At 41.8% G+C, this 23,622-nt stretch overlaps 1 protein-coding gene across 5 annotated transcripts in view; it reads right to left on the bottom strand.

Moving 5' to 3' along the window:
- SCEL (sciellin) overlaps nucleotides 1-23,153 on the bottom strand; it is an 83,828-nt gene extending 60,675 nt beyond the window's left edge. For all 5 annotated transcript variants that reach the window (XM_061630075.1, XM_061630076.1, XM_061630078.1 and 2 more), the window contains exons 1-4: nucleotides 22,999-23,153; nucleotides 7,994-8,064; nucleotides 5,135-5,249; nucleotides 592-654 (exon numbers count right to left, since the gene is read on the bottom strand). In XM_061630075.1, coding sequence (XP_061486059.1) covers nucleotides 592-654; nucleotides 5,135-5,249; nucleotides 7,994-8,036 — 221 coding nt within the window. In that variant the 5' untranslated portion in view covers nucleotides 8,037-8,064; nucleotides 22,999-23,153. The remainder of the gene's footprint in view (nucleotides 1-591; nucleotides 655-5,134; nucleotides 5,250-7,993; nucleotides 8,065-22,998) is intronic.
- Between the last annotated feature and the right edge of the window lie 469 nt (nucleotides 23,154-23,622).

The raw sequence follows: 23,622 nt of genomic DNA, 5'->3' as shown, positions 1-23,622 counted from the left end.
CATTTTTGAAGATATTTAATAAATATTATGTTTCTCTTGACAAACAAAATTGACTGTAGAGAAATTATCTTCACACTTCCAGAAAATCAAGAGTGTTTTGTATCATACGTGTATACAATATCCTCAGTAGTCAATATCCTTTCACAGTTGTCTTGTCTAATTTAACATGCATCTAATTAACTATGATACCCATCTCCTCATAAATTGCTTGGAGATATCACATATTAGATATTACTATTACTATTACTATTAGATATTACTATTAGATAATATCTAGATATTAGATATTACTATTGATTGCATTACAATCAAGCAAATAGAAAATGCTGAATCTGAGTTTAACCCAAAGCCTGACTTTGCTCAATCAATAAAGCAGGTTCTTCAAATGTTGGACTCCAACTCCCATAAGCCCCAGCAAGCATTGTCAATAGCCAGGAATTATTGGATTTGTAGGTCAACAATATCTGGAGGGCCACAGGTTCCCTAGCCCTGTTGTTTGTTATTAACGAGAACAAACAGTTGTTGCCTGAATATTCTACCATGGTTTGAAATAACTGTGCAAAACATATACAGATCAATATCCTACTGTACCTGTGTAAGCTCTCTTGTGATTTGTATTGATTAAGGACCACTCTGCCATAATTTTCATCAGTGCTGCAATAAACAAAATATTTTATATTATCATAATTTATACAGTGCCTATAAACTGAAGGTGCTGTATAAAGACCCTGTCCAAGGAAGCATATCAATATAGGAATAGGTTGACAAAATGATGGGAAAAATAATCAAGGGGCAATACATTTTTCCACTGATTAAGTATATTTTTGTTTAATCTCAATCTAGCATACAGCGATAATGCAGTCTGACAAAAACACTGGGCAGCTGTTCAGACATAACATTACTTTATGAGTAAGAGTGGATCCTTTCTGAGATATATACAGTACAAAGCTATAAACCTTTTGACGCGCACACAGAACCTACAATATATGAACGTACACTCAGATTTCATACGGCTGTCCATTTGGCTTCTTGGAAGTTAGAATTCTGCAGCTACAATGTACAATTGATGGAGCTTCTGAACTTTGTTGGGTTTCAAGTTATTAATGTAATGCAAATAAATGAATTCCATTGCCAGAGCCCAAGAGATTATTCTGATAACAGAGTTAAGGCCTTCATCTTAAGTTACGAGTGCATCTTCTAACTGAATATGGAAAGACCCAATACCAACATGTGTAGTAAAGCTCACATACTTTGGCCATCAGGCTTTGTTTGCTGAACTTTCCCATTGATCTATCTCTTCCATAAAGTCCCATTTGATTCCTGTCACTCTTTCCTTCTTGCCATTATAAACTGGATGGCAATAGGCCCTGTTCTTCAATTACAAAAGCTAAAGCAATAATTTTAAAACTTTCCAACTTTTAGGAAACCCCTTCCACATAAAATTTGTTGGTCAAAAGACTTCTGCACATCTGCCCTAGAACCCCTGTAACTATAGTGTCCAGATAAGGGGTGGATGGATCGGTCTCTTTCTAGTCCATGTCAGATTTGCAAGTGCTCATTTATATATCCGTTCCATTGCATTCTCATATTCATCAGCAAAGTTGCATGATCATGAAATACATATTTAAATATGTATTATCTCAATGTATGCATTACTAAGCATATACATGTGATGTTGTTTGCCTTTTTCAAAACACATTTTGGTAATTTCTTGAAGCAAGAATTGTATCACAAAATTTGGAGTAGTGCAAAATCTGAAGGGTAATTATGTTCCAGTTCTATGTAATTTGTCCTGGAGGTGAGAATTACATCAGTTTGCTTAAAAATGAGGATGGAACAAAATTCTATTCTAGATGCAAAAGAGGTCAGGGCTCCTGCATCTTTAACGGTTGTGTAGAATAAGGAATTTCAGCAGGAGTAACTTGCATGGCAAGCCTGTCTTCTTTTGAATTTGGCCACCCTATGAGAACATTGCAGAGGATTCTGGGAAGTGTACTATTGTTCATCATCAGTTTATGCAGGCTACTGGTTATGATATTTGGACCTCATCATTATATTATATGAACAGAGAATGTGCTTTAGGATATAGGTAACTGTGGGCTAGCTGTCTTTCAAGTAAATTTGTCTGCTTTTACTGATCTTCTAATTGAGGAATGCCTGATATATTTCTGAAGCACTCCAGGGTTCCCGGGAACAGAGTTTGAAACCCACAGAGTTAAACTAACCATTGTGTTGTACCAGACTGGATGTAACAGATGCAGTATGGTCAAGTGAGACTGAACAGATGCATTCCAGATCTGTCCTTCCTTAACTGTTTGTTCTAAGTACCCTGCCATCTGTAGTGAAACCCTGTGATATTTGCATGCTTTGGCAATATGCTACATACTACCAGATTTCTCTAAACAATTTTAATCTTTCTATCTCTTTTGCTATCTGTGTTTAATTTAAACTTCTGTAGTACTTTGATCTTTTCCTTTGATCTGCAGTGCCTTCCCCTGGGAGTTTTATTAAGATTACACCCAAATCGACCACACACACACCCCTTGGTGGCCTGCCTTCCATCTTCTCTCAGAAACTAGTAGCTGCATCAAGAGGCACAAGCAGAGGCAAGTGTCTTTGAAGAAGTGACAAAACTGGGCAACTACTTTAGTGGCTAACTCCTTGGTGTGTCATTTAATGATAACTTGTTGGTTTAGGGAAAGGGTGGGGAACCTGTGGCCCTTTAGATGTGGTGGCCAATATTCAGGAATAATGAGTGCTGGAGTCAGACAAAATTTGGAGGGCCGCAGGTTCCCCATTCCTGGTCTAGGGCCAAGATTATCGCTTTGGGTCCAAGGTTCAAACCCCAGAGAAGCCTATACAACTGGGTAAAAGAGGGCTGTATCTTCAGTAGACAAATTCATGGATGATCAGTCAATGAGTGGTTATTAGCCATGACTGATCAACAGAACCCTCTTGTTCAGAGGCAGTATCTCTGAATACCTGATGCTAGAACCAAACAGTGGAGAAACACACCACTGAATTGGCTTGACTTTGATCTAGCAAGACTCTTTCTTATATCCTTAAGAGGAATGCCACGTATATCAACTGGTAACAATTAATCACACACAACTGATATCCATATGGTCAAGGACAGAAGAGTGGAATATGACCATGTTTAATAAAACATGAACCAATATGTTGACAATATTTGATTACTGCTTTCTAGGGGTGAACACAGGTGAAAACAAAGAATGGCCTACTGCATCTTTAATGTGGCCCCCGAATTGTGGAATAGTCTCCCCGAGGAGGTCCGCTTGGCGCCGACATTGTCATCTTTTCGGTGCCAATTAAAACCTTCCTCTTTCCCAAAGCATTTTAACTGTATTTTTTTTTAACTTAATATAACTTAATTGGATTTTTGCACTGTATTGCTTTTCTTATTGTATTTATTGTATTTTTCTGCTGTTCACCGCCCAGAGAGCTATCGCTAGTCGGGCGGGATATAAGCCTAATAAATAAATAAAATAAATAAATAAAATAAGAGGGAATTTCAGCAGTCTTGTTAACTACGCCACCTGAGATTCTTTTTTCTATGCCACTATTTGTTGGAAGTGGGGCACAGGCAACTCCTGTTTTGTTCTTTTGTTTATGTTCCAGAAGGGAGATAGAGTTAGGGTCCTCCAGATGGCTAGGCTCGACTACCTTTACCCGTGATGCTCTGACTGACTTCCTTCCATCGCAGATTGATATGGTTAGGGAAGCTTATCTGCCCCTCCTCCTTCCGCCCTTTCTTTTCTTCTCTTCTTCTTCTTCGAGAGAGGAGACATCTTTGTCTCTGCTCTCTCCCTCCTGAGCCATGAGGGCAACTCCCAAACCTGGGCGTTGCACTTCCAACTTAGTTAGTTAGAACTAGGTATGCCTTTCCTATCTACTATGTATTTCTATACATAAAGTAGCTTTACTTATTTTACTAAGTCTCAGTGATCTCAATGCAGGGTAGAAGCCTGCCACTTAGGTAAACGCCCACACGCATCTCAGACCGTTGACAATCTCCGCTAATATAATTTATACAAATTTACATAACACTATCAAAGGTGCAGGAGCCCTGATCTCTTTTGCATAAGATCATCCTAATACTTTCATTTTAAAAGTGTGCGTGCACATGCACAAGTATGTATATGTATAAAGACAAAAGAATGAGTCAAAGAAGCAGCTAACATTCACAATCCTGTGCATTTCTACACAGACCTAAGTTCTATTGAGTACAAAGGACATTACTTCCAAGTAAGTGTGTAGAAGACTGCAGCCTTAGAGTGTGGCAAACTTGCAAGACACTCAGAAATCTCCTTAAAGTGGGCCTGCACATCTTTTGATCCAATAAACTGAACACAGCTCTCTAGCCATATGTAATGGTTCACAAGGAACTCAATAATCTTCCTGTTTTTGCTGCCTTCCTAAGACTGCAAAACATGAAGGCTATCAACTTCAAGCCTCTTGGCAGGCCACAATACCTGGCTGTTGGGCCACATTTGTTCACAAGTTACTCATGCCTGCCTGAAAAGTATTTACAAAAGAAACTCAGTCAATGAAATCTCAATTTGTAAGAGATTAACAAATAAAAACATGCTAATCACCTGGATTTATATAATAATCCCAGGAAATTGGTATGGAGTTCTCTGCAGAAGCTCTGCCAGCCTGGGAGACCTGCCCTGCCCCTTTTACCTCAACGTGACTTTGGAAGCCTACACCTGCGTTGAAGGGGAGGAGTCCACACTTCTGCTTACAAAGGCACTGTGCTGCTGCTGGGGTCTTGCCTCAGCAGCAAACCTCCGCTCAGAATAATGAAGTTTTATAGGAGCTATAGCAGATGGTTTTCGGGCGGGGGGGATGGTGATGGTTCCTTTGTGTTTAAAAATTGTTTTATTATGTTCATAATATTGAAATGTCATTTTTGCTTGCTGTTATATTTGTTATGTTACTGTTTTATTATTTTGTTATGAGGAAATTGTTTTTGAAATTGTTTTTGAGGTGTATTTCTGTTCACTTTGAGCACAATTTTTTGTGAAAAGACGGCCTACAGATAAAATGATGAATGAATGAATGAAAATATGCAATCAATTATCTAACTTGCCAAAAGGGATTCTTTTCTTACTTTTCCTCAGGTTTTTTCTTTATCCAGCTGTTATCATGTAACAGGGTCCTCCGCTTGTTGACCTCATTAGCAACTTGTTGCTTACTCTTCATTGCAAGGGAAGCATTCTTGATATCTATTAGTGTACAGACAAGAATATTAGAAATTACATAACAGAATGTGCAGATCTTTGACATTCAGTTGGCAAGATTGTGTGCTGTGGTGCCTGGGATGTGGAATGACCATCTGGTTCCCTGCCTGATGACCTTTTACTCACCCGATGTTTAATTTGGATGCCCTGTTATTGTTACTGTATTACTTGTTGTCTCCTGTTTATTTCTTTGCCTTTTATTGGTTTTTATTTATTGCTGATGTAAGCTACCTTGGGCATCTCTAACTGAGCCAGAAAGTGAGGGTTTTTTAAATGAATGAACAAATACATATTTTGACATGTTTAAAAGCTAGCCCTGATAAATAAGACATGCTCTCACCACCTCAATCTATTTTTTTTTTGCATTCAGACATCGCAAAACTATTTCCTGAGGAACAGTAAGACAAGAGTCAGTTCACATCCGCCACACATAAATATTGCTTTAAAGGTTGCCACATGAAGTGATGGCTTGCATGAATGAATGATCTATCACAGATCAACCACAGTTTGAATGTTCACCTCATCTTTTCATACCAGTTACAGATTCAACTGCAAGTCATCAAGAGAAAGACGACTAGTAGATATGCTTGTGTGAATCAGGTCTGAAACTGAGATGGAAAACTACTATTTCTGTTGACCTTCATAATATATTGCACAATACATACTGAAGTTCTGTAGCTCACACCCTGTATAAATGTGATTCCAGCCCTATAAGAAAAAATGAACCCCTCTAGCTTTCTGTGCAGCTATCGCTTCATCTACCCATATGCATTGTTAACATGTGATAGATCCATGGCCGGGGCAGGATCCTCACTTGCATACTAATACTACAGATATAGTGTCTGAAGGCCTAGCAGCATGGGATACCAAACTGGTAAGTGTTTCTTACATGCCAGACACAGGGCCAGTGTTTGCAAACGCGGGGCCTGATTGGGAACCTGCAGGGCCCCTGTGCTCCCCTTCCACAATCCTGCCGCAGATAGCAGGGCAGGAGCTTCAGAGCCGCCCACCATTCCCCCGCTTCACCTACCTTTCTCTCTGCTGCTTTTTGCAGCTGTGCACACTGAGCATGCAAGTTTGCCATCAATCAAGATGGTGGCTGAGGTTTCCCTAAGGGGCTGGTATGTGCCATCAACCAAGATGGTGGCAGAGGCTTCGGTCCCTTAGGGAAACCTCGGCCGCCATCTTGATTGATGGCAAACCTGCACATGCAGTGTGTGCAGCCGAAAAAACAGCACAGAGAAAGGTACGTTGAGCGGGGGAATGGCGGGCAGCTTGGGATCTCCCGCCCTGCGATCCGTGATACCAATCCTGCCTACCCTGGTTGCAGGATACCGTTGTCCCTTAATTCTCTAGAGCAGCCTTTCCCAAACGGTGTGCCTCCAGATGTTGTTGGACCACAACTCCCATCAGCCTCAGCCATTGGCAATGCTGGCTGAGGCTGATGGGAGTTGTGGTCCAACAACATCTGGAGGCACACTGTTTGGGAAAGGCTGCTCTAGAGTCTCAGGTATCCTATTCTCCAGTCTTATCAACATCCAGTGGTCAATTCCGTTAAATGAAAAAAACCACTGAAGAGCAGAAGCACCATTCACCTTGCAGATTCCCTTACTTTGTGCTATGCCTTCTAATAAAATCTCAATCTAGAAGAGTAATTAAGTGTTCCTCTTTAGCCTGTGCAATGATATTTGGACCAGGCATGTGCATGCATGCAGCTTGGAAGGGTGTGGAATTGGGAAAGTTATTAATTTATCTTCCCAGGTAAACCTCAAAACTGAAATCAGGGTGGCAGACTCCTGCGTACATAACAGACAACTATTAACTATTTTATTAGAAACACTTCCACTTACTGTGCAATCCCATATATATCTACTCAGACACAAGCTCCACTGAGCTCAATGAGATCTGTTACCAGGCAACTTTGCATAGGATTTCAGCCTATCATGTGTAAAATCTCATGATACAATATACCAGTAAGGCTGCAATCCTATACGCTTCACTGGGTACTTAACATGTTGCTTAACATCATTATGTCATTTTTTCAATGCATAATAAAAAATAATCCAATTTTCAACAAACACGTTTTTCATTGTCTTCCTTCACCAATGCTTCCAAACAGCACAAACTACTCAGAAGCACGTCCTACTGAGTTCAATTAAGCTTACTTCCAGGTAACTGTGAACAGGATTGCGACCAAAGTGTGTTAATTTAGACATATTGGCCATATGCTTTGAAACCTCTCCAGGTTAGCTGTAACAGTCTCCTTCTTCCAGTCAGTTGACTGAATTTTTGGAAATGATTTCATTGTATTTGTGAGGTGCTTCTGGCTGAATGTAAGAAACTGACAGCACACTCTTATGCATGTTTCCTCAAAAGTAAGACCAGCTGTGCTCCCCAGGGCTTCCTGCTAAGGTGTTGTGTCCTGATTCATTTGTGTCACTGTCAATGCAGGCAGAGGTGCTGCTGTGGCAGCCATCTCAACTGGACCTTAAAACCAGTTTGAAATTCAATCCGTGCTGTGACCGTCTGTCACCAGGAGGGGCCCTCATAGCATAATCAATCAACAAACAAGTCAATCAGCATATAGTTAAATTTGAAGTCCTACTTACACAAAAATGCAAAGGATTGAAATGTCTGACATTTGTAAAAAAAAAAGGGGGGGAACTATATTATTTTCCCCTATCCCTTGACAAAATCAACAGAAGCAAAACAGGAAGAGTTGACATTACCACTTTTCTTAGGGGATGATTTTCCTACATTGAATGATGCCATTTTGTTCAGAGGTGGATTCTTTACTGTGCTGAAAGAAAGTAAAAATACAAAAGACTAAGTGTTAGTCTAGCAGGGGGAGGAAAGGAATCCAATCTGGCAAAACACAGAAATGGCAGGCTAAAATAATAAAAATGCATCTATTTCTCATCCTTATTTTCTGTATGTCAGCCTTAATATAAGACAACCCAGAAAAACGTAAGAATCCTGCTGGATCAGACTAAACTCCCATTTAGTTGAGCATTTTATTTCCCACAGTGTTAGGGTTGCCAGGCTCAGGGCCTGAGAATGATCCTGTATCTTTAAGAGAACAGAAAATTCAGCCAAGCCAGGTGTCCTTGCAACACTGTAATGGGAAAAACCACAAGGTGGAATTCTCCCTTCCCCCTGCACAACTTTTAAAGATACAGAAGACCTCTTGGTTGCCAGGCCCAGTGTCCAATTAGCTGCCTTTAGGGATGAAAGGACGGTCAATTTTGATTGTCTCCGTTTCCCATTTTTTCCAAACTTAAATTTGTTTCTCCACATTTCTGCAGCTATTTATGGAAATCCTCATGAAAATTCTTCAGCATTTTCATGCAAATTTCTTCAGTTTTGACTAATACACACATTTTGCAGGCAACTTCTAATATTTTTGTATGTTATTTTCATGAATATATTCATTTTCATGAACACTTTCCCCTAATATATGCATTTTTGGATAACTGCATTGAATAAGTGCAAATTTCGAATGATGGCTGTGTATTGGTTCTCATATTGCTTTGGAAACTGAAGTTGATAAATACAACTTTAAATGTGAACTGAATCAAATTTCTCCCCAACCCCTAGCTGCCTCTGGGAACCCCCAAGGCAGGGCATGAAGACAACAACTCCCTCCTGTTGTAGCTCACAGCAGCTGTTACTGCCTCTGAACCTGGATATTACATACAGCCATTTTGACTAGAAACCCAATGCAGCTACTTTCAGTATAGGCGGGCCCCACTTTACGGCGTTTCGCCTTTTGGCGTTGTGCTAATGCGGCAGCTTTCAATTCCAGAAAGTCCCCACTTTAAGCAGGGCTGTGGAGTCAGTCGTGGAGTCGGAGTCGGTAGAAATGTACCGACTCAGACTCCTTCATAAATGGCAAATGTATATTAACTAGTAATAACAAATTTACTGTAGTAAAATGGTAGCACAAGGCATTTCATCACCACCACGTGAATCCAGAGCTTGGAAAAGTTACTTTTTTGAACTACAACTCCCACGAGCCCAATCCCTGGGGCTGATGGGAGTTGTAGTATAAAAAAGTAACTTTTCCAAGCTCTGGATTCACGTGGTGGTGATGAAATGCCTTGTGCTACCATTTTACTACAGTAAATTTGTTATTACTAGTTAATATACATTTGCCATTTATGAAGGAGTTGGAGTCGGACAGTAGAAAAATAGAGGAGTCGGAGTCAGAGTCGGAGTCGAAGGTCTGGTGTACCGACTCCACAGCCCTGGCTTTAAGGTGCTTGTTCCGCTTTTATGTCGGTTTTTTTCATCGCGCGACATTTTCGTGTAATTTTCGAGCAATGCACACCATTATTTTCAATAGGTTCTGCTTTTCGGCGACAGTCCAGAACGGAACCTGCTGTATAAGTGGGGCCCGCCTGTAGTCACTTCTTAAGCAGTCTGTTTACACATTCCTCGAGGAGCCCTTTGCTTCTTTGGGATGCTGAGGAATGGAGGAGGCTCCCTTTCACAAAGCTGTATGACAGGCTTTGATATTGGCTTGCTAGCACCTCTTCCTAAGACAAGAGGAAGAAAGTACTGTCCATCCTCAGCGGCTTTAGTAATTTCTCAGAAGCTTGTATTCCTTGCTTGCTCTGCCTTTGAGAAGTTAGGAGAGACCCTCTGCTGTCTGATTTCTGACCAAGCAAGCAATGAAGTACTAGGGAGATTTTGTCATCTGATGCATGGGACCACCCTGTAACTGAAAGTCTGATGGGAATAAAAAAGAAAGAAAGAAATGAGGGAGGCAGCTAAACTAGTAAATTAAATAATAATGGGTAGCTACAAGGGATGGGGGAGAAATTCAATTTAATTCACATTTAAAGCTGAATTTATCAAATCTGCACTTTCCAAAACAACAGAGAACTGAAACAAAGCCACCCTTCAAAATTCACACTTATCTGAAATTTGTGCTGCTGTTCTCCAACTAAACAATGTCTACCAAAATGCATATATTATGGGGAAATGTGCTTTAATATTATATATTAGTGAAAATAGCATCCAAAAATGCATTGAAAATGGAAATGGACTGCCTTCAAGTCAATCCCGACTTATGGCGACCCTATGAATAGAGTTTTCATGGTTAGCAGTATTCAGAGGGGGTTTACCACTGCCTTCCTGAGGCTGAGGGGCAGTGACTGACCCAAGGTCATCCAGTGAGCTCCATGGCTGTGTGGGGATTCGAACCCTGGACTCCCAGGTTGTAGTCCAACACTCTAACCACTACACCACATTGGCTCTCCCAAAACTGCATTATAATAGGATTAATTGCATGCAAAACTGTGTACATTAGTCAAAGCTGCAAAACAAAAATGTGTTGGTAGGAGAAATCCACAGTCAAATGCTGAAGAATTTTTTATGAGGGTTTTATTTAAAAAAAATAGTAAATTGCTGCATAATCGTGGAGAACTGAATTTAAGACTGGGAAAATGAGAAACTGAGAGAACTGAAACTGATAGATCTTCCCATCCCTAATGGCTTCATAGCAACATAGGAAGCTGCTTTATGCTAAACCAGACCAATGGACAGTTGAGCCCAGTATTGTCTACACTGACTGGCAGTGGCTCTCCAGGGTGTCAGGCAGCCCTACCTGGGGATGTCAGGGACTGACCTTGGGACCTATCTTCTACCACTGAGCTATGGCACTTCCACGTCCCTCAAACTGGGTACATTTAAGTTTCAGTAATGACAAACGAGACCAAACGTCTAGATACAATAAATGATTGTGTCATGGAACAAGCTAGTCATAAAAACCAGGAGGTCTGGATTCAAGATAATCTTTCACATACTGAATCTTAATAGTGACGGCTACACTGTGAAACTGAAATCCAGGTATTCCGTTGCACACGTCTGGTTTTGTACTAAAGCATCAAACAGGAAGCAGGGGAAGCACTCATGCACCCACTGCAGACATGCACTAAAACCAATTCAGGCGGGATATAACAACAACAGCAGCAACAACAACTTCTTGCCAACCATGAACCTCTGTGCGTGGAACAAGTCAATGCCAAGTCCTCTGTAGAAAACAAAGTAGCACCGCAGAAAACTAGTATGAGGCTCATTAGCTGAGGAAATGCCAGCACACTGATTAGAACACCACCACATTCTTTTTGTTCACTTTCCAGGATGTTCTGGCTCCAACCTAGCAAGAAAAAGGGGCATGGGAGATAGACTCTTCCACCAAATCCATCCAAGTAATTTTATTTGGGTTTTTCAAAAAGAAAGGAGAACATTTAAAGTTCCTGCTATCACAATTAGTGTAACAACCAAGGCATTGAACAACAGGCCTGAACAACTGTGACTCATCAAGTTGAATACAGAGCTTCAACCTCTGGGAGCACAATAAAGCACCTTTTTTAATGCTTGCTTAGTTCTGTGAGATCAAGGGCATTTTTGAGCACCCAGCATTTGGTTGCATTTGGCACAATGGATCACAAGTTGTACAGGCCTTTCTAAACAAATAGGTATACAGTATATTGCTGTGTAAACAGTATCAGATTGGACCACAAAGCCTTGGTATCACCACATCTATTTTATATATGTCTGCATAAGCTTTAATTCTGCTTGCTGATCATGAAAATATTAAGAACACTCTTGCCCTTTCTATTTATGACTTTGTACAAACATATTCATTGGCATATTATAACAGGCAGAATACATGACTAAAAGCTTTGGCTCTCTCCTGCCAAAAAAATGATCAACGCTACAGTGAATTCTGCAAGAAGTTATGAAATGTCTACTGGGCATTTTGCCAACACACAGTATTTCCTAGCCACCGTTCTTTTTGAATAAGATATTTAAAAGCAGCTGATTTTTGGCTGCTGGTTTATGTTATCTCAGTGGTTACTGCCATTTCCCCCCAAAAGCAACACAAAAATATACTAGATCATTTAACAACATCAGGACATTGAATTACTCATGCTTCCTGAATTAGAGGAAGAGGTAGGTATCTTACTTTATACACATTCAACCCTGGCAATGCTTTCATTGCCAGACTCTATCTTTATAGCCTATTGACACTATTTGGTATGCCAACATTCTCCAGAATATCAGTTAAAGACTCCATGTTCCAAATACACTGACATTCTAATTACACACTCGTAAATTCAGATTTCATTTTGGAAGCACGGATACAAACTCTTGTCAACTTTAAAATCCTCCCAAACCTAATTAAAGAGTGTGAAGAGGCAATGGGCAACTCCCATAATCCAAAACTCCCTCCGATGTATGGTTTTGTTTGCTCTGTGCTACAATGCTGATCTCGTGAGTTCTTGTGCTCAGTTTTATGCAATTTTCAGTTATTTAACCTTTCTAGTAAACAGGACATCTTAGGCCGAAGGTCACCAACTTTTTGCCCCCAGGTATCATGGTGCCTGCAAAGGCCTTCAGTGGTGCTCCCTGAGAACTCAGTATCTGAGGAGCTTTTTTTTTTTTTTAATAAGTCTCTAGTCCTCCTAGAAAGAAAGTTAAGGAGCAAAATATGCAGGTACCCTTCAAAGTGATTTATGTGAAAAGCACCAGCCTGGCTGCTCCTGCCTGTCAGTGTTATTAGCCAATGAGTGAAGCCATAGCTGTGGTTGATAAGTGAGTTGTTTGGACATCAGGGAAAAGGAATTCCTGGGGTCCTAAAGAGCTGCTCTTTTGCCCTCCCTTTCAGTCCACTTTTCCTGCTTCTTTTTTTCCACTCCTTGGAATCTCCATAGTTTGCCCTTCCTTTTTCTCTACCAAGATGCATCTTTTCTATGCTGAGTTCACCTGAGATCAGGTAGTGCCTAGAAATCATTTTCTGTAAATACTGCTACACAAGTATGGGTGAATGTTAAAGAATCTTCCTCCCCCCCAAAAGGCAAATCTGAAAACTTTGCAAAGAGGCTGAGGCATGTTTTCTGCTTTGCAGGAGCTAAAGACCAGGGACTCATTAAGAATTCACTGCATAGTTTGCTTACAGTACAATGGTATACACATCTACTCAGAAGTAAGTCTCTTTGTGTTTAATGGGGCTTATTTCCAGGTGGGTACAGGATGTCAGCCTGAGCTTTGGTTTACGGTTGGCATTAGGGAAAAAAACAGGGTTCTTCTGCCTTTAACAGCTGTATGACAGGCAGAAATTCAATAGGTCAAGCCTTTCTAGTATGGAAATACAATTCCCTACCCCACTTGCTTTTCTGCCTTTGGGGATTCCTTTTTTTTTACATGTACTATGTACTTTTTGTTGTTACGTGCTTTGAAGCTTATTACAACATATGGCAACCCTATGAATCAGCAACCTCCAAGAGCATCTGTCATAAACCACCCTATTCAGATCTTGTAAGTTGAGGTCTGTGGCTTCCTTTATGGAATCAGTCCATCTCTTGTTTGGTCTTCCTCTTTTTCTACTCCTTTCTGTTTACCCCAGCATTATTGTCTTTTCTAGTGAATCATGCCTTCTCATTATATGTCCAAAGTACGATAACCTCAGTTTCACCATTTTAGCTTCTAATGATAGTTCTGGTTTAATTTATTCTATGGCCCAATTATTTGTTTTTTTCACAGTCCATGGTATGTGCAAAGCTCTCCTCTAACACCACATTTCAAGTTTATTTTTCTCTTATCCGCCTTTTTCACTGTCCAACTTTCACATCCATACATAGAGATCAGGAATACTATGGTCTGAATGATCCTGACTTTAGTGTTCAGTGATACATCTTCGCTTTCGAGGACCTTTTCTAGTTGCCCTCCTCAGTCCTAGCCTTCTTCTAATTTCTTGACTATTTTCTCCATTTTCATTAATGACTCTGCCAAGGTATGGATAATCCTTGACAGGTTTAATGTCCTCGTTGTCAACTTTAAAGTTACATAAATCTTCTGTTGTCATTACTTTAGTCTTCTTGATGTTCAGCTGTAGTCCTGCTTGATAAAAGAAGTCAGAAAAGTAATACTATCTGGTGGCTAAATTACTCTGTGTGGTATTCAGTGCTAGTCCTGCTCAGAGGAGACCCACTGAAATTAATATACATGACTAATTAATTTAATTAATTTCAGTGGGTCTACTCTGAGTAGGATTTAGTTGACTACAACCCTCTGTTCTTTATCACACATACACCCTCCTAAAAAACCTGGCACATAGATGTATGACAGTTGTTTGGCTAACTAAAGACATGCTTTGATTTTACCATAATAGACTATTTGTTTTATCTGCATCTGATACTTATTTATGATACCATCAGGGGCATCACTAGGGCGGTGCGGCAGGTGCGGGCCGCACCGGGTGACACCACGAAATGGGGGTGACACCCAGAGCCGCCCTCCAGGCACCGCTGGGAAGCGGGGCAGGCAGGCGGAGAGCTGCCCTGCCCACGCTAACACGTGGAAGGCAGCGGCGGCACACGGGAGTAGAAGCCCGTGCAGCTGTGGAAGGCGCAGGGGAAGAGCAGGAAGCTAACAGGCGGAAAGCTGCCCTGCTCCCGCCCCGTGCTAACATGTGGAAGGCGTGGCGAGGTGGCTTGCTCACCTCGCTGTTGGCACTGAGCGCTGCGCCCAGGCAGAGCACGCCGGGAGGCACCACCACAGCATCTCCACACCATCCTGCCACCGCCGCAGGAACCAGGCTCGCTTACCCAGCTTGTGCAGCCGCCGGTGGACACGTGGAGACAAGCAGCCGCCGAACGGGAGGAGGCACCCCCCTTTTCTAACCACAGAACTCCCGGGAGGGGGCAAGTTAGAGGAGAGGGCAGACTGCGCCAGTCAGATGGAAATGCCCCACCCCCGGATCTAGGGCTCCCTATACTGGTAGGCAGGCTGGCGCTTCACTCACAGGGGAAGAAGGGGGCTGGCGCTTCACTCACAGGGGAAGAAGGGGGCTTGCGCCCCACAAAAAGCCACCCGGCCGGTCACCTCAAAGGCCAAGGGCTCACGCGAGGAAACAAAACGCCTGGGGCCCCGAACTCTCCAAAGAGTTGCTCCTAAGGAAGTCCTGGCTCAGTTCTGTGGGGATCAATTCCCACCTGCAGAGGGTTGCGGCAGGGGTTGCTTTCCCATTTCTCTCCCCTGCCCATTGGAGGGATTATTTTCCCGCAATTCTGAGGAAAGGGAAGATTCCCAGGAGACCAGGGGCGCAGGGGCATTACTAGGGTGGTGCGGGCCGCACCGGGTGGCACCAACCCTAGTGACGCCACTGGATACCATAGACTCCTATTTTGACATTTCTTATTGTTTGCCTCATCACTATCCATAAGATTAACACCAAAGTGCACTCATCACTTTCTCTTCATTCCAAGTTGAGAGTTATCTCCAGATGTACTGTCTGAACAGGCCCTTGTCTGAACAATCCACCACACATGCACCATGGTCACTTGCCACTGCTCCACCACTCTCTTTAGACTCATTTGTTGTTCATTGCTGAGTCATAGTTTCAGAGTCCACCAGGGTACTCAGATGACTGCTCCACTGCAAGCACCTGTGTATTTATTTATTTATTTATTAGATTTTTATACCGCCCGACTAGCATAGCTCTCTGGGCGGTGTACAACAAAGTGCAAAAATATACAAAAATTCCATAGTAAAATACAACAACAATATAAAAGAGTAAGAAAACTAAAAGCAATTACAACATATATTAAAACTAAATTAAGTTAGATTAAAATGCCTTAGCAAAGAGGAAGGTTTTGACTTGGCATCGGAAAGACAGTAACGTCGGCGCCAAGTGCACCTCATCAGGGAGACTGTTCCAGAGTTCGGGGGCCACCACTGAGAAGGCCCTAGTTCTAGTTATCACCCTCTGAGCTTCTCTATGAGTCGGAACTCGGAGGAGGGCCTTCGATATAGAACGTAGTGTACGGGCAGGTTCATATCGGGAGAGGCTTTCCAGCAGGTATTGTGGTCCCGCGCCGTATAAGGCTTTATAGGTTAAAACCAGCACTTTGAATCTGGCCCGGAAGGATATTGGAAGCCAGTGCAAGCGGGCCAGAGCAGGTGTTATGTGTTTGGACCGCTTGGTCCACGTTATCAGTCTGGCCGCCGCATTTTGCACAAGCTGTAGCTTCCAGACTGTCTTCAAAGGCAGCCCTACGTAGAGTGCATTGCAGTAATCCAATCGTGAGGTTACCAGAGCATGTACCACTGATGTGAGGTCCTCCCTGCTCAGGTAGGGACGTAGTTGGGCTACCAACCGAAGTTGGTAGAACGCATTCCGTGCCACCGAGGCTACTTGAGCCTCAAGTGACAGGGAAGGATCTAAAAAGACTCCCAGACTACGAACCCGCTCCTTTAGGGGGAGTGTAACCCCGTCCAGGACAGGGTGTATATCCACCACCTGATCAGAGAAACCACGCACCAACAGCATCTCAGTCTTGTCTGGATTGAGCCTCAGTTTGTTAGCTCTCATCCAGTCCATTATCGCGGCCAGGCAACGGTTCAGCACATTGACAGCCTCACCTGAAGAAGATGAAAAGGAGAAGTAGAGTTGCGTGTCATCAGCGTACTGACAAACATCAACCCAAATAGCAAATGATGTGGGTGGCCTCCCATCTCAGTGTCATGATGTGAATAAACCATAAGAATCACAATGCCAATCCTTAATGACTGAAAAACCAAGCCTAACAAATAAAGAAGAATGGCAGCAGTCTACTAGTGTTGCTATCATGGAGTGTGTGTGTTTTTTAAAATCCATACATGGTTACTTTTTGTTTTTATAACCCTATCCTGTTTGGGCAAATGAGTGGTAATAGGGAGTGGTGATTTGTACAGGAATGCTGGCTTTAAAAAAAAGCTGACAAAGGAGGGATATAAAAGCTATTGCTCATGTGAAAAGAGCAAATCTGGCTCCAAAAGTGTTACAGCATCACAAGAAGCACACACAAGTGAAATAAGGGCTATAGCACAATTATGTTCACCACACAGATGCTGGTGAAAATGACCACTGTAGCAACCAATCTCTGTTCTGGCATGAACATTTAATAGGGTGGCCACTAGGAGTGGAATCCATTGGGTAGTGCCACTTGGAAAGCATTCCATCGACCTAACAGGCAGCATTAATTCAAGTTTGTTCTTTATCCACTATCCATTGCTTTTACTGGTCCAATCTTGTTATTCCAAAAATATCAGTACTAATATTCACATTTTGAAAGGAAACATCGATATTTTGAAAGTAAAGTGGCTTTACCTTATCTTCCTCTGTGACCAAGACTGGTCAGTTTTCATGCTAGCAAGCAGAGAGTGGCAGTTTTCCTTTTGGAAAGGTAAGGAGAAAAGCAGCTTTCAGTGCTCCCCCACTCCCCACTATCCTGTCTTCCTGTCAGTCCATCCATCCAACCATTGCACTATTTTCCTCCCCAAGAAGTAAAAGCTTCTTCTGGAAATCTAGTGGAATCTAGTGGAAGTTTAATGCTCATTTCCATGTTAATTGCTTCCAGAAAAAGTCTGTTTGCATTCCCTAACCCAGAAAATTGCAGGAGTAAAGTGATGAAATTTGGAGGGGGGGGTATAACAGCATACAGTTCTTTCACACCATTTTCATGGGGGAATCATGGGGGAACAGAAGTGTGCATGTGCAGAAACGGTGGGGGAGTAGCAGCATGTCCAATGACATCCATTGTTGTGTCACACCATGCCCACTGGTGTGAATGAAATTTAGAGTGACATGGTGATCTATTGGTCAAAAAGTCACAGTTCCATAATGCAACAGGTACTGCAGTCTGAAAGGAATGTTAGAAATTGGGAGAGAAGCACTACCATTATAATCAGTAAAACTAATAGAATAAACCCCATGTCCGAATGCAGCCTTATATTCGATATGCTAAAAATCCAGTATTGGGAAAAGCAACGGAAGTTTGCAGGTTTCAGGATTGGTTCATAAACACCTGTGAATTATCAGGGAGTGTTGAGCCCCAGCTCTCCCAGGAGGGTCAGGGAGGGGAGTCAGTCAAGCCCCAGATTGCCCAGATAGAGCAGGGAGAGGAATCAGAGGTAGATGAGGCTTTCGAGGACAAGGAGGGAGGGGATGTAGTTGACAGTCTGCCAGTTCCCATGGACAGTTCTCCCACCGAAGCACACCTCGCTCCACCTACAGATGCCCCAACAGAGCCATTGGGGGATGACCTGGCACAAGCACCAACTCATCTCCCCCCAGGACACCCCGCCTGGCACTTCAAACGCTTTCCTGCCTCCTGAAGCCGAGCCGGCACCTATCGAGCCTGTACTGTCAGATGAGCCAGCAGAGGCTCACCCCCCCCCTTTGCCCCACGCGAGACGCCGCGAGAAGCGGGTCGGACAGAAGGTGGAACTTCGGAGGAGTCAGAGATTATGAGCGAAGACCTTCTCTACTTAAGGCAGCACCCCCTTGATTGGGGTGCTGAGTCAACTTTCTTCACATGCTGCAGAGTATGCTTGGATAGCTTAGTTAGGGACAGTAGTGAGTTAGCATAGCTAAGTCTATGAAGTGCACTGCTTTTGATGTAACAGTTACGCTAATAAAACAAGAATTACTTCCAGTCTCGCCTCCATCTTGTGTCTCGCACTCTGGGCAGGACAGGGAGTCGGAAGTAAATTCCAACTTGTTCTCACCCATCCCTAGTGGCCACTTAACCATAATCAAAAACAGGAAAATGCATCACCAAAAAAAGGAGGGCAGATGAGGTTTAAAATGTGCATATAAAATTAGCACATGCTAGCTTTTATTAGCAAATTTAGTCATAAATTTTAAAAGAAAAACACAACATATAGTTTTAATCACATCTACACCACACATTTAAAGCACCCTTAAAACACTTTAAACAGTCATGGCTTCCCCCCCAAAAAAAATCCTGGGAACTGTTAAGGATGCTGAGACTTGTTAGGTGACCCCTCTCAGAGCTACAATTCTCAGCACCCTTAACAAACTCAGTTTCCAAGATTTGGGGGGGGGGAGATGTCTCTTAAAGTAGTGTAACATTCCTTTAAATGTATGATGTGGATGTGACCATCACTGTCCAGGTGCTCCCTGTTGACAGCCAATTTCAATCCCTCCCCCTTTTGGTTCTTTATCTTTTACTGGATGCAAACTAGACACCCCTTCAAACAGAAGACGTCTTCAGATAACTGTCTTCTGTAAAGGAGGACATATGGCCACCCTAACATTTAAACACCATATGATTTACCGCATGGTGCTGTGGGTTTCTGGCTGTCCCAGCAGCAGTTAGTTGGAACATAGATATGGATGAGAAATCAGCGTAGGTGGCCCACAGGGGTCATTTAACTACACTTTCCCTCTTAGTGCTGCTTTTTTAAATTTGCAGTCCCAGAGCCAACATTTCACTTAACTAACACACACACACAATCAATCAATCAATCAGTGAATCATGGATCTCCTGGTGTCCCATGAGCCTAATGAAAAAGCTGGAAGTGTATGGTGTGTATGATTCTATGTATGGTCAGAAAGAACTTGTACGTGTTGTGGCTGGGAGATCTTTTGTCACGGGAAAAACTTTTGTACAAAATGTGGTAACTGTCATGTGTTTTCTGGCCTTAACTGATAGAAAAGTACTGTATCTTTCTTACTGCATTTTCCATTAGCAATGCTTTGTAAAGCAGAATGCTTCATACCAGCACTATTAAGTTCTGTTGGTTTTACTGTGCTTTTGCAACACTTGAATTCATTAACTATGCACAGTGCTTCCAGATAGCAGTCAATTGCAGCATTGCCATCTCAGGGATGCAGGAGTCAGCTAGCCCAAAAGTCAAGTAAATGCTCGGTTACTTTTAACTGAGCCAATCTAGGTTTTAACCATAGATCTTCCAGAGACTTTGTAATAATAAAGAGATTGTTCCTAGATAAGCTCAGGAATGTCTCAGATTGTTTCTGCCGTCTCCACAACACACCCGTCATTGTGTCCTTTTACCTGTGTGATTAAGCCTGGAAAAGGGCCCTCCTCTGGCTCTTCACAGCTTTAGAAAGGTCTTTTCATTTGAGGTATCAAGACTTTCACTTCCTTGGTTTTTTTGGTACTAAATTACCTGGAAGATTAACTTCCTTGGTTTTTTTGGTACTAAATTACCTGGAAGATTAACTGCAATGGATAAAGAAGTTCAAATGTATGGAACAGAAATTTCTTCTAGACTGACCTTTGTGAGGCTTAACTGCTGGGAAGAGTTAAGGATAGTTTTCAGCAGCACTGAGAAGAGAACATTTGTCTCAAAACTGTAGTGGAGAGCAAATTCCCCCCCCCCAACCAAATAGAGGTTAATTTTAAGGGACTTTTAAGTCAGCTAGAACACCCTTCAAAATGATGCTCTAGGTGCTGTCTTCTGTGAGAAAGAGAATGAATGGATTGCAGATGAATGGGATGAGTGCTTGCTTGCTTGTGCGTGTCATTTGTGCAAATGGATGTGCGTATGAGAGAGAAAAAGAAAATGGAAGGATAATGGATGAATGGAGTGCATGCTCATGTGGGTGTCAGCTAGATGGATGAATGAGGAGTGTGTGTGTGTGTGTTGGAAAAAGAGAATGTATGTGTGTTGAAGGGAGGACGAGATGTGGGGAGAGTGAAGGAGCTTGACGAGGGAAAGAGAGAAGGAGCGTCCCCAAACAAGCTCTAAAGCAGGGGTTTTCAAACTGTGGGCCACAGCTCACAAGCTTCATTCAGGTGGTGTGCAGCTTTCTATGGAATTCAAATTGTAATCCAATAAAATACAATGGAAGAATAAAAGAAGCAATAAAAATGCAACTAAGAATCATCCGGTATCTAGCGCAAGGTGTTACAATTGGTACAACAGGCAGAAAAATCATCTCCCGAGACCCTCACACATTTTCTAGTGGTCTGTGGGGGGAAAGGGTTGGGAACCACTGCTCCAAAACAATCTTTATGATATCATACTGAAACTGAATTGACGTTTTAATAAAGTATAATGAATTTCCAAGCTTCTATACAAGAACATTTAAAGCAGCAGGAACACCTAAGCAAGCAGGATCTGACCCTTTTGCATAGAAGAAGTCATAATAATGATCTCCTTTACTAATGCTTTAATAAGGGCATCTTCACACCTTCAACCCTATTCCTGCAACTGTAATTTGTTTTAATATAGACAACCTGCTCTGGGACCTACTGGTGAATTACAGGCAATAATTTAATTAATTAAATAAATGATAACTGCTGAGGGAAACACTGGTGTCGCAGCTAGCAGTATGTAACATGTGTGTACACATCTTTAAATAACCAGCAACAGTGTTGGTTACAAGCAACATGGCAGTGGTATCCACGTCTATAGGGAGCACTTCAGATTGACGTTTACCCATTAAATTAGATATAAGAAACAATCATAGAAAGGTTTACACCATTTCAAGAGCTCCACTTTGCCTAGGACTATGTTCTGTAGCCTGCTGAGCATAGTAGTTAATATTACCACAGCCAAAACAGATTATGCAGAGCAGTTAAGTGAAGGAAACAGAAGCAAAACCTCAGCAAAAGCCTTCTCAATGTAACCATAAACACATTTAGGGTCTTTTGCAATGGTGTATCAAGAGCTGAATTCAATTCATCATGGCAGTGAGCAAATGGTTCTAACGCAATATGAAACTAAAACAACCATCTGTTGGGGAATACTTTAGCTCTGGATTTCCTTCATTGAGCTGGGGCATCAGAATAAATAGCCCATAAGACTTCCCTCCAGCTCTATGATTATATGAATTTGGTGCACTTACAGTCATCAGATACAAGACGACAGGTCCTCAGAGCAGTTGTAAGATTAGGCTACAATGGCAGTTACTATGTGCATGTTTTAGAGCCAAAACTGATCCTCAGGCTTCAATCTTGTCTTACAAGTTTCACACCATAAATAGTACATAGTCTTCTTTACATTAAAGAATGTACAAGAGGACCATCATTATCTCAGTCATCATGGGAGAAGATTACAAATACAAAAGAGAAGGTTTAACGACTGAGTACAAATGTGTAAGACTGAAATCACTGGCCTATCCATAACAAAGCAAGCTGCTGGAACTGGTTTTTCAGGATTTGGGTGGAGAAAAATCTGTCTTGAATAAAATTAATCCTTAAAATTGTACGTAGTATGAAGTCAGCTAGTTACGATGTCAGAATTTTGATTTGTGTGAATGTAGTTTTCCCTCGAACACTCCAATTGCTTCAATTGTAAATTGTTTCTGCACGGTGCAATGATTTGTAGATCTTGAAACGTATTTCTTAATTATTTTGAACAAGCACACACACACCTTGCCTAAAAGATCTGCTATGTACTTGCAATAAAGCAGGACACTTAACTTCTGCCATCTATCCCCAAATAATTTTGCTTTCTTTATTTCACACTGTTTTTCAAGATACGACTGCCAGATTTCTAATCTTCTGTCTATAAGGAAATTACTTGTACATTTTCACCATTATGCCAAATAAGATAAATTTGTGTAAAATTTTACTCCTGTAACCCACACATGAAACCAGATAAATGGGTTAAGAAGTTTTCTTTCCAAGCTGAGTGTATGCTAGACTTGTCATTTAAGCTAATAACAACAAATTAGGGAACTGGAACAAATAACAATTGAACAAGCAAGTTTTCAAAAGTCTACAGTGATTTTGTGTACCCCTCCAGAGATTTCATCAGATTATATAGATTATACAAAATAGAAATATAGTAAAAGGATAATAAAACCAGCCCCCAGAACTGCATGAAGTTGGCTGTTATAGATCCAAACTTACTAGAACAGTTTGGCCTGTATCAATTCCCAGTATGTATTAAAAGCTATGCTTACCTCTTCAAACCATGAATTAAAAGGTCCAGAACCTGGCACTCAGGGATTTCTGTTGTGCCGTTCAGTTTACAGAAGAGCTGTATCGTCCTCCATCTGAGAGTCTTAACAGCTTGGAGGCTTCTCTACTAGAGGGTGAGTCACTTGGGGAGGAGAAAGGAGGTGTGGAGAAGGGAGTTTACCTTGCACAAATACCAATTCATTGAAAATCCACTTCCATATTTTTATACTCGAGTACCTCCTCCATTCTTTCCTATAATGCAGAGACAGATTGTGACAGACAGTGAAAAAATGTACAACACATGATGGAACAGGTTGCTATTGATAAGAACACTTTTTTCCTACATGTGCCTGATTCCAGAAAAACAACAAGCCAGTTTTCATTATGCGCTAGGTGGCCTGCCTCTTTACTTGGAGATTTAATGTATACAGTGTCCTTTTTTAAAAAAAAACAAAAATAAAACAGTCAAGCGTATGAGAAATCCTCAGGACCATAACATGAGAAATACTGTACGTATGCTGCAATCCAATGTCTGTTGGATGCAGAATTTAAACTGGTTTGTTGAGGCCTTCTTAGAAGCTGATGTTGTAGAAACTACCACCGTGAGCTCCTACTGGGAGGAACAG

Source organism: Rhineura floridana, chromosome 5, assembly GCF_030035675.1.
Source record: "Rhineura floridana isolate rRhiFlo1 chromosome 5, rRhiFlo1.hap2, whole genome shotgun sequence".
NCBI classification, from domain to species: domain Eukaryota; kingdom Metazoa; phylum Chordata; class Lepidosauria; order Squamata; family Rhineuridae; genus Rhineura; species Rhineura floridana.
Note: the sequence above shows the minus strand (reverse complement) of the source record. Positions and strands in the feature narration are given on the sequence as shown.